The 11984-nt window shown below is 45.9% G+C and overlaps 1 protein-coding gene across 1 annotated transcript in view; it reads left to right on the top strand.

Moving 5' to 3' along the window:
* Positions 1 to 11000: 11000 nt before the first annotated feature.
* LOC139928586 (nuclear receptor ROR-alpha A-like) overlaps positions 11001 to 11984 on the top strand; it is a 187930-nt gene continuing 186946 nt past the window's right edge. The window contains exon 1 of the mRNA XM_078285465.1: positions 11001 to 11154. Within this exon, the coding sequence (XP_078141591.1) occupies positions 11001 to 11154 (154 nt within the window). The remainder of the gene's footprint in view (positions 11155 to 11984) is intronic.

The following is an 11984-nucleotide window of genomic DNA, read 5'->3' as shown; positions in this document are numbered from 1 at the left end:
GCCGGACACCAGAGACGTCCTGTAACCGCAGGTTTGATCCCCCATGCTCTGCTCTGTAGGGGTTCAGTAGAGTTTCCCCAAAAATAAATCATCCTTTCATCCTCTGTCACAGAAAAACCTCATAACTCCCATTTTGGTGTAAAAAGTTTTCACCTCCCTGGACATTTATGTTAAAAACAATTAGTTCAAAATACATTTATTTGTACTTTATGGTCTTTTAAATCAAAATAAAGTGGAAATTAAATAATTTCAGATGACACTGTCAAACTCCCATAACAGCAAAATCCAGCTTGTAAAAGTATTCACAGCCTTTACTCATCAAACTATCTCACTAAAAGAAAACATTTTATAACTTCTATTATTCTTCTATTCATTTTCTTTTTAAAATTGCTCTAATTTTACCTTTCTTGCTAGGATTTTATTCAAGTTTCTGTGGTTTCAATGGAAAAGAAAGCAATCGTCTTTTCATTTTCAACCGCTTGGTTCTGTGTCAGCAGTCAGAGCTGTGCTCAAATTTACACACATTCTCAAGCATAAGTAGTCTACATATGGATAAATAAATAAAAAAAGTAATTTTCAGTGAAGTAAATTAAAATCATCAATTGGGTGTATAAGTTTAATTTTATAGCAGGGTTTACACTATGTCTCAGTTGTGACACATTTTAGAACGGTCAGTAAATTTCTGCTGATTCTGAAAATATGAGGTGAGCTGCGCTGTGCGTCCGGTGGATTTGAGTCACTCAGATAGTAGATAGAATAGAGTGTAGCACGTGTTCTCAAATATTTTTAACACAAATTTCAACTTCCTTCCATCCCTCAATTTGCACAACTTCTGTAGAATATACGGTCCATATATAAAACTACACAGGATGACCTTTCAGGAGCTTTGTGTCTCATTTCCTCACCGACCTCCACAGTGAAGTGAACAGACGATGCGTTCGCTGGACTGTGAGCAGCGTGACTCTGAACTCCGACTCCAACACCTCCGACCCGCTTCGTGCTGCCGGCTCATACAGTTACATCACTGCTGTTATACCCTGCAGCTGTGTACAGTACGGAGTGATGTCACGGCCTCCCTGTGTGGCTGACTGGCTGGGAGGAGGAAGAGGAGGAGGAGGAAGAGGAGGAGGAGGAGGAGGAGGAAGAGGAGGAGGAGGAGGGGGAGGAGGAGGAGGAAGAGGAGGAGGAGGAGGAGGAGGAAGAGGAGGAGGAGGGGGAGGAGGAGGAAAAGGAGGAGGAGGAGGAGGAGGAGGAGGAGGAGGAGGAGGAAGAGGAGGAGGAGGAGGGGGAGGAGGAGGAGGAAGAGGAGGAGGGGGAGGAGGAGGAGGAGGAGGAGGAGGAGGGGGAGGAGGAGGAAGAGGAGGAGGAGGAGGGGAGGAAGAGGGGGAGGAGGAGGAGGAGGAGGAAGAGGAAGAGGGGCAGGAGGAGGAGGAGGAGGAGGAGGAAGAGGGGCAGGAGGAGGAGGAGGAGGAGGAGGAAGAAGAGGAGGAGGAGGGGGAGGAAGAGGAGGAGGGGGAGGAGGAGGAGGAGGAGGAAGAGGGGGAGGAGGAGGAGGAGGGGGAGGAGGAGCCAGGCACCAGCGACCCTGCAGCTCCGCCCCCAGGCTAACTGAACAGAGTCGTCTGTGCGGAGGATGAAAGCGTCCATGAAACAACACGTTACATCACTGAGCATTACTGAGATCCTTACTGCTCACATCTGATTTGTTGCTCAGATCTGTTTTTTATTTTGTTTTTGTCATTTATTTTTGATATATTTGATATCAGTTTGAACAGACCTCCATCCTGAAATGACCCACATTCACAAATGAACAGCAACAAAAGGCGCAAAGGCCCAAAATACCATGAAGTTCATGGTAAGAAGGACATGAAGCCACGCCCACTTTATTGATCGGAGTCTCTCCCTGCAGTCAAGTGATGTCAGGTCGCACTTTTCTCCAAATCTGGAATACATCACGACTCGGCCGTCCGAGTCGTTTGCGTTCACGTGCTTTATGGTGGGAAAACTGGAGAAAAGATGAACCGTCTCCTGCATGACGCTTCCTCACTGTTCCACACACTGCAGCCTTCTAGGCTAATGTTAGCAGTCGCTAGCGATAGCCAAGCTAGCAAACAATATTCAGCTATTTCAGTGGATTCTGAATGTAAACACCACAGGAAATTGAACACAATTGAACGAATTGAAGGAATATCCTTGTCTTTTAAATTTGTACTTGGCTTCATTCTATGAAATTTCTTCCGTTCTTCCGGCTCTGCGCTCTGTTCAGCCATGTTGGAAAGAGCGATGACATCACAACTCGACCGATTCCTGCTGCAGCTGCAATCCTGATTTCTCCGACTCCTTCAGGCCGTAAATCCGACAGCACTTGAACGCAGCGTTTCTCCTCCTCGAACTCGAGCTTTAAGGTTTTGGATCTTTGGTTCGGTTGCGGCGCTCGGTCATTTCTCTGTCGGCTGTTTCCAACACCGCTGGATCACGATCGTCTGGTTTCGTCTGAATGGAGGAATCTCCCCAAATCCTCATCAAATCTGGATCTCTGTCTCTCCTCCTGCTGCCTGAGTCCTCCATGTTGTTCTGATGACAGTGATCTGTCCCATGGAGAGAGACGGACAAATGTATTTAAAAGATAAAGATTTATAGTTTCTCCCGTTTCCCCTCCATTTTCTTTAGTTATTTAGTTCTGTTCTTTTTTAAGCTTGTCTGTATACAGTATATATATATATATATGTATATATATATAGTCTGAAATATTTTCTCATTTTTCTCATTGTTTCATTGGTTCTTACTGTTGCTGATGATTGCTGCTCATTGTATCTCTGCTTTTGATTTAATGTTATTAAATTGTAATTCTTGCTCATGTTTTGACATTTATCTTTTGCTCAAAGTGTCTTTGAGTACCTTGAAAAGTGCTATACCTATAAAAAATATTATATTATTAATATTTAAGACCAGATATGAAAATCAGAAATGAAAATAATCCGTTTTTTTTCTGTCACACAGGAAGGAGAACCTTGTTCCCGTCTGACGGTGCTGCGGTCTGTCCCGTCTGTAGAGATGAGCTGCGTTTAAAGCAGGAGAAGAAGAAGAATGGAGCGGCGATGCCCCTCTCATCTTCTGTCAGCTTAATCAATCACGGTTAGAGGTGCGGCGTGACTCCGCCCCCTCGGCCCGCTCGCTGACAGCGCCGATCGTTTATCTTTACTGGAGTTAGACTCGCAGCACCGGACCTGTCCTGCTGTTCACAACACAGAGAGAGGAGAGAGAGAGGAGACGGAGAGAGAGACGGAGAGAGAGACGGACAGAGAGACGGACAGAGAGACGGAGAGAGAGACGGACAGAGGAGACGGAGAGAGAGACGGACAGAGAGACGGACAGAGAGAGGAGAGAGAGAGGAGACGGAGAGAGAGACGGAGAGAGAGACGGACAGAGGAGACGGAGAGAGAGACGGAGAGAGAGACGGACAGAGAGACGGAGAGAGAGACGGAGAGAGAGACGGACAGAGAGACGGACAGAGAGACGGACAGAGAGACGGACAGAGAGACGGAGAGAGAGACGGACAGAGAGACGGACAGAGAGACGGACAGAGAGACGGACAGAGAGAGGAGAGAGAGAGGAGACGGAGAGAGAGACGGAGAGAGAGACGGACAGAGAGAGGAGAGAGAGAGGAGACGGAGAGAGAGACGGACAGAGAGACGGACAGAGAGAGGAGAGAGAGAGGAGACGGAGAGAGAGACGGAGAGAGAGACGGACAGAGAGACGGACAGAGGAGACGGAGAGAGAGACGGACAGAGAGACGGACAGAGAGACGGACAGAGAGACGGACAGAGAGAGGAGAGAGAGAGGAGACGGAGAGAGAGACGGAGAGAGAGACGGACAGAGAGAGGAGAGAGAGAGGAGACGGAGAGAGAGACGGACAGAGAGACGGACAGAGAGAGGAGAGAGAGAGGAGACGGAGAGAGAGACGGAGAGAGAGACGGACAGAGAGAGGAGAGAGAGAGGAGACGGAGAGAGAGACGGACAGAGAGACGGACAGAGAGAGGAGAGAGAGAGGAGACGGAGAGAGAGACGGAGAGAGAGACGGACAGAGAGACGGACAGAGAGACGGAGAGAGAGACGGACAGAGAGACGGACAGAGAGACGGACAGAGAGACGGAGTGAGAGACGGACAGAGAGACGGAGTGAGAGACAGACAGAGGAGACGGAGTGAGAGACGGAGTGAGAGACGGAGTGAGAGACGGACAGAGAGATGGAGAGAGAGACGGACAGAGAGACGGAGAGAGGAGACGAAAAGTGATTTCACAGAGGGACTGCATGATTAAATAATGGTTAAATAAAAACTAAAATAAAAAATATACAGTATATTTCATAACCACCATGTATAACCTGTCAGTTTAGAGAAGATCTAAATGCAGAAAAGAGCAGGATTATTTTCTGATATCTCTGTTCAGTAAACACAAATACAGGAACTTTTATTTTTCACTGTTACTCTTTAATTCTTCCTGTGACTTTTCTGCTCCTCTGTCTCTTTAATGCAAGTTGGACCGGATAAATAAAGAGAAATAAAGGTCACTTCCTTCTTTCACTCTTCCTCTTCCCTGCCTGGTGTGATCTGGGCCTCATTTATAAAAACTTGGATTTAATCACGAACTTGATTTTAAGATCATTTTCAAATTTTTTTAATCTAAAATTGTGCTGAATAAAGCTGCATGCTTGTTTAAAGTATCGCAGTATGTGTGTAAAGGTCCGGTCACATCTGATTTCACCCAACAATCTATTTTAACAGAGGATGTGATGTCATGTGATGGGGCGGGGCATGTGAAGATGACACCGCTGCTCTCTTGGAGCCGAGTTAGCTTAGCATCAAGCTTGAAAAGGAGAAATAAAAATAATGAACTTTGTGTTTGTATGATTTCTTGGCTCGGGGAGGATGTTGACTGAGAGTTTTGTCACAATATTTTTCCACCTTTTAAAGCTCCATATTCTCACTGTCCAGAGTTTTATTTTGTGTCTTTCTGTCCATTCAGAGCTGTGTGTGTGGTGTCATGAACCAAAAACACTCTCAATCCATTTCTCCACGTTCATTTTCCAGCATCTCTCTGAGCCTTACCAAGAACAGGCCGTTTCTGTCTCCGTGTCTTTAAGGCTCATTAATATTAACGAGCCTCCGTTCCGATCGGCTAACCGTTTCGAGAGCGAAACGTGAGACGCCGCGGCCCGGCGGCTACAGGTAGGGAAAACTCTCCGGTAATAAACGATGACGACCGCTCGACCGCTTTGAAAAAAACACTTTGTTAGTCTATTATTTCTTACAGAAATGATAATGAGCGAACCTTTGTGACGCCGCAAAGTTACGGAAGTCCAAACGGCTCGTTTAGAGGCTCGCTTTTCTAATATGGATTGTGTGGATTTAGTTTTGATGCTTTCACCATGTTTAGATACACATCCAACTCCTTTATCACCACAGAGGAGAGGGAGTCCTGCTTTACACCAGATGGGACTTTAAATTTCACTGTAACTTCACTCACTAAACTGTCCCAATTAAATCCCGTACAGGTCTGACTGACTGCTGTACTGAGAGGTTTCTCTCCACACCTGCAGTGTAAACAGTTCAGTTCAGTTCACACTAAATCAACAACTGAACTCTTCCCTTAAGGTTTCCTGAGGCTGAGTGTGATCAGATGGGTGTGTGTGGTGTGATGCTGGGTGTGTGTGTGGTGCGATGCTGGGTGTGTGTGTGGTGTGATGCTGGGTGTGTGTGTGGTGTGATGCTTGGTGTGTGTGTGGTGTGATGCTGGGTGTGTGTGTGGTGTGATGCTGGGTGTGTGTGTGGTGTGATGCTGGGTGTGTGTGTGTGGTGTGATGCTGGGTGTGTTTAGGGCTCATGACATGCTGCTGTTTGAGGTCTCCTGTTAAAGAAACACAGCAGGAAACAGGAAATAAACATTTTCTTTGTTTTGTCCGGAAGGAAAAGGCGACAGCGGCGGGAAGGAGGAGCGATCCGTCAGATTACATCACATCACTGTCTGACTGTCCGCTTCCTTTAACAGCAACAGCCTTCGTCTCTATATCATCTCTATATCATCTCTAAATCATCTCTATATCATCTCTAAATCATCTCTATATCATCTCTAAATCATCTCTATATCATCTCTAAATCATCTCTAAATCATCTCTATATCATCTCTGTATCATCTCTAAATCATCTCTATATCATCTCTATATCATCTCTAAATCATCTCTATATCATCTCTAAATCATCTCTAAATCATCTCTAAATCATCTCTATATCATCTCTATATCATCTCTAAATCATCTCTAAATCATCTCTATATCATCTCTGTATCATCTCTAAATCATCTCTATATCATCTCTAAATCATCTCTATATCATCTCTATATCATCTCTAAATCATCTCTAGCATTTTAAAATCAATAAACACATCTGACTGCACGGTAGGAAACATCCATCTTCACAGGTATTTAAGCTGCTGTTGAGTCTGAAACGTTTTCACAAACTTAAAGCAAGAGAAAAAAAATCTGCTGATTCTGTGAGATAATTGGCCGATATAATATACAGTATATATAATTGTGAGATGTTTTGCATTTATAAATGAGTGGAAAAAAAGTAAATGTCTCAAAAAAATGATGTATCTTCGTCCAAAGCCTTCCTGAACTTTATATATTTACTACTTTATATATTTACTACTTTCCAGACTCAAGATATAATGATTTAAGGTATTTATTCAAAAGCAGAAATATTAACGGATTAATTTGTCAGCTGGATATGGGAATTGTAGTTTGTGTTGCTTTGGGCCCGGACTCAACATGGAGGCCTAGAACCAAACACCACATGGTATTTTTCATATGAAATTCCATAAATATTCTACAAATAATGTTGATTAAATGTAATTTACTAATGATACTGGAAGAACACTGTTGACCCTCAATGAATCCGCTCTTGATTCCGATACAAATATTAAGAAAAAGGAGAAAGAAGCTCCTTCTAGTCCTCGCAGCAGTTTTGTCTCCATGATCATCTCAGTGTCAGAGCTGGATCTGCTCATCAGGTTATTCTCCTGCTGTAGATCTCCTGCTGTAGATCTCCTGCTGTAGATCTCCTGCTGTAGATCTCACCGAGCGGCCCAAACCTCACGTGAACTTTGAAGCTAATAAGGAAGCGGCAGCAGCAGCTCCTCTACAGTCCGCTAGAGTCCGGATCCAGAAAGACTCCAAACCTCCAACTCCATGAAGTCAACAGACCACAAACAACTTCTGATGAAATATAAATCAATACATTTTCTCCACAAGAGGTTTCGGCCTCAGCAGCTAATTTCACTTCTTCTAATGTGTGTCCTTATGGAGATTTTGAAAATAATTACATAACGGATGTAACGGTTATAAAACGGGGTTGTTTTCCTAGTGATTGACAGGTCATCTGTCCGGTGATTGACAGGTCATCGATCACGGACCAATAGCAGGCGGAGCTGCGGCTCTGTGTCGACCCTCAGCCTCTCTCAACACGTCAACATGGTGGAGATCGTAAACCGGATCTGTTGGCTTCAAAACCCTTCAGAGACCTGTGGTGAAAAACTCACTACTACATCTGGTTTACAGTCTGCTTCAGTCCCTGTGGATCAGCCCGTCAGCTAAATGCCACGGAAAATCTTTCAGTGATAAAAAGTGTTTTTCAGTGAAGATTATTGTGAGTTGACTGTTGATTGGTGATGAAGAGCTGACCTGGATCTAAAAACTCTGATGATGTGGACTGATGGAAACACAGTGGAGACTGAGCACATGAATGTCACTTACATTCACACTAGTGAAGTGATGTGTGTTTTTTTAGATACTGTCAGTTGTTTTTCAGGAAGACTCTTTGAACGGGCGAAACTGCATTTTCAGATTTGTGTATTTGCTGGAAGATAATCCTTCAGGCCCAGCCAGTCCTGCGGATGTGTTGTGTTGTTCCAGAGTCCAGGTGTGTGTGTGTCGGCCTCACACCTGATCCATCACCGCTCCGTTCTGTCCGAAGTGTTTCCAGATCCGCCCGTCAGCGCGCTCCACCCTGTGAACCGGGAGTGAGAGCTCTTTATTGACTTTCCTTATCTCTGTCAGATACACGGCGAGAACACGGCGTTAACCCGCCGACCAACTGGAAGTGACGCTTCTGTGTTCATGACTCCGCTGCTTTGTTTCTGATGTGAAGGAACAGAACGATGTGTTTTCATACAACGTTTTTATGATATCTTAGGATCCATACTGTAGCTGCACATCTTATGCCAGCTGCATAACCTACAGCTACTCAGGTTAATGAAGAAGTTTGTTGATTTAGTTCCTCTATATAACTCCTCTCTTCCTCCTGTAGCTGTTGGACCCACAGACAGTATTGTCTGTAGCTGTTGGACCCACAGACAGTATTGTCTGTAGTTGTTGGACCCACAGACAGTATTGTCTGTAGTTGTTGGACCCACACACAGTCTTGTCTCCAGTCAGCTGTCAGTTGCTGCAACAACGAGTCCAAACTGTTTGTCAGAATATTCCAGAGAAGTCGTCTGTGTCTCCACAGAGTCGAGAGGAAACAGACTCAGTTCCAGGAAACCACAGAACTATTTTTCTCTGCGCAGCACAGAGCGCTGTGGGGTGAAAGGCGGTTCCCGGCGGAGCGATCCGGTTCCGGACGGTCGGGTCGGATCGTAAACGGTAGAGTTCGGTAGAAGACGATCCGCCGAGCGGAAACGGTCGGTGCCGCCGCTTTCCGGGCCGCGGAGAGAAATACGTCGGTCGCTCTCCGGATCGTTTTCACAAACGGCTTTTCTGGAGATATTCTGACAGTCTACATGTTTGTGACAGAATCCAGTTCAGACCAGGTTCCTCCAGTAAAGGATTCTGGTCCAGCAGCAGGAATTGTTCTGGACATTTCCACCTGTTGGTCATGTAAAGGTTAGCTAACGCTTCAGTTCAGCAGCTGAAACAGTTAGCTTCAGGTTAGCTTCAGGTTTGGCTCACGGTTCAATAAATGAAAACTTGTTGTCATGAGTTGGGAGTTGAACCATCCGCCCCCCGACCTCTGACCCCCGACCTCCACACCCTGACTGTCCACCGCCAAACTACTTCCTGTTTCAGTCATGTGATCACATCAAATTAGGCTGCATTACTTTTCATAACTATAACCTTGTATGTGACATGAGATCAGGTGATTCTTCAGCATCACTCCTCAGCTTCCACTGAAAATGTTGTTAAAAACTGCTTTTTTTCTTTCTGACTCTTATTTCTGTATCTAGCACTCTTCTGTCACACTAATCATTCAGAGGACAGGAATGTTCTGTCGGCTGAAAACTGTTTAAAAAACTGTTTAAAAATGCAACTTTTCAGGAAGTAAGAAAATCAGCTTTGTTTTCATCTTGATGATGATGATGATGATGATGTGTGGTGTTTTGTTTTTAAAAGATTTCATCAGACTCAGACTAATGAAGAGGATTTTCTCAGTCCATAGAGAAACCATGAAATCCTTCAACTGAAGTTAAAGCATGAAAATCACCAGAATCAGAGTTACGAGGTTTTTAGATGACGACAGCGGTTTGTTCCGTCTATCAGAGCGACTGTGGCTTTGACCTTTGACCTCCTGACTGGTCGTGGTCTGTAATGTTGATGTCGACCTCACTGTCGGTCTCTGTGGAAACGGATCAGATAAAAGCCTCGTGTGCAGAATGTGTATGAGCTGATCTGGAGTCAGTGTTCAGCTGCCGGTGGAAGCGAGCGTTCTCCTTCCTCAGGCGTTCCTCTGCTCCAGTCCTGTGGCACAAACCGTCATATTCAGCTCTTTTATTTCAACTGAACTAATTAAAATGATGAAATCTGCAGCAATATCCCGTGTAAAACGTTCCGAGCCTTTTGAAGCTTTTGGCAAGGAAATTAGTGATAGAGGCTGATGATGAAAAGGTGGAGCGGGATCCAGTAACACAAAATAACACCAGCCTGACTGAGCTTAATAACAATGTTCATACAGCGTCAGGAGCTTTATATTGCTGTGGTCAAACAAGCAAGAAACTGACCAATCAGTTGATCAATCATAAATCAAACAAATAAAGTCATAAAACATCTGACAGTTATTAATAAAAGAAAGTACAGATTCATTACTACTAGAAGACTGCTGGTAATCAGAAGGCTGGTAGTTTGCAGAAGGTTATGGTTCATGTCGCCTAAAACAACAACATCAACTTTATTCTGCAGATTTACATCTGATCATCTGCTCTGTGTAAGGCAAAGAACCCAGTGGATCCCTCTGTGTTTCAGACTGTGTGGATCAGACAGTGGATCCCTCAGTGGATCCCTCAGTGGATCCTCAGCATCTCAGCCTGCAGGACAGGCTCCTCTCCTCTCTGTGTGTTTCAGACAGTGGATCATTCAGTCTGGATCAGACGGTGGATCTCCCAGTCTGGCTCAGACAGTGTGGATTCCTCAGTGTGTTTCAGACAGTGGATCCAGTGTGGATGTGACAGCGTGGATCCCTCAGTGTGTTTCAGACAGTGGATCCAGTGTGGATGTGACAGCGTGGATCCCTCAGTGTGTTTCAGACAGTGGATCCAGTGTGGATGTGACAGCGTGGATCCCTCAGTGGATCCCCGGTGTGTGTCAGACTGTCTCAGCCTGCAGGGCGGGCTCCTCTCCTCCACAGCGACTCCTCTCTCTCCTCTGTGTTTCAGACGGACTGGACCAGACAGACTGGATCAGACGGATCCCTCAGACTCTCAGTGCGGATCAGACGGCGTGTTTCGGACAGAGTGGATCCCTCGGTGTGGATCTCAGCCTGCGGGGCGGGATCCTCTCTCTCTCTCTCCTCTCCTCTCCGCCCGGCAGCCTGACAGCTTCACTCCGCTCTCTAACCGGCTGCTGCTCGTTACCGCGCCGCTTTAATCACCTGATAACCGGGACTCTGCTGCGGGAATATTCAGCTGCGGAGGGATTTTTCTTTTCTTTCTTTGCTTCTTTCTTTTTTTGTGGTGGATGGAGTCCCCGCAGGATTCGGAGAGCGAGCCGGGCAGGAGCGGCTCCGAGCCCGCCACGCCGGTCACGGAGACGCCGGCGAACCTGGAGACGCTGCGGAGCGGCGAGCACCAGACTCCGGCCAGGAAACACAGCTGCTCCGGCTCCGGCTCCGGCTCCGGCTCCGGTAAAGGTAAGACTGGGGCTGGGAATGTGTGTTTTGACTGTGTGGACCGGCCGGCTGTGGGCGGCTGTCCGGCTGCAGGTCCAGACGGCCGGAGGGGAACTTGCTGTGGGTTTGTACCGGACTGAAGCGTGGGAGCAGCCGGTTTGTCTTGGTGTTTCAGCAGAGAGACAGTCTGGTTTTCAGTAAATATATCCACACACACACACACACACACACACACACACACACACACACACTGAAACCACAGCACGACCGTTTCTGTGTGTGAAGCGGAGTTTGGACTCTTGTTTGCAGTTTGGATCCGTCAGGTTTCTGTTGAACAGGACGGAACACACCGGACTGAACTCAGTCTGTTGTCAGTCTGTGAAACTGACTGCAAGGTGGATAAAATGTGTGTGTGTGTGTGTGTGTGTGTGTGTGTGTGTGTGTCGGCTTCTCTGTCGCCTGGTTTCCATGTTAATGACCTGATGAAAAATCACTGTAACACTCCTATAGTATTCCTATAGGAACAGTGTGTGTGCTGCTCTGTAGTGCAGTAGTTTATACTTGATCTTCATGGCGCTTCATCATGTTTTGATCTGGAATCACTGTCATATTCCTATAGGACTGACTGTGTTGCTGTAGTGTTTGTATGGCATCCTTGAGCAATTTATTATAGGATTACTATAGTTCTTATTCGTAAGGGTTAATGCTGAGAAACACACACACACACACACACACACACACACACACACACACACACACACACACACAGACAGACAGACAGACAGACACACAGACACACACACACACACAGCAGGCGGGGGTTAAGGTTATGT

The sequence above is a fragment of the Centroberyx gerrardi genome, chromosome 1 (assembly GCF_048128805.1).
Source record: "Centroberyx gerrardi isolate f3 chromosome 1, fCenGer3.hap1.cur.20231027, whole genome shotgun sequence".
NCBI lineage: Eukaryota > Metazoa > Chordata > Actinopteri > Beryciformes > Berycidae > Centroberyx > Centroberyx gerrardi.
This window is presented reverse-complemented; position numbering and strand designations above follow the sequence as displayed.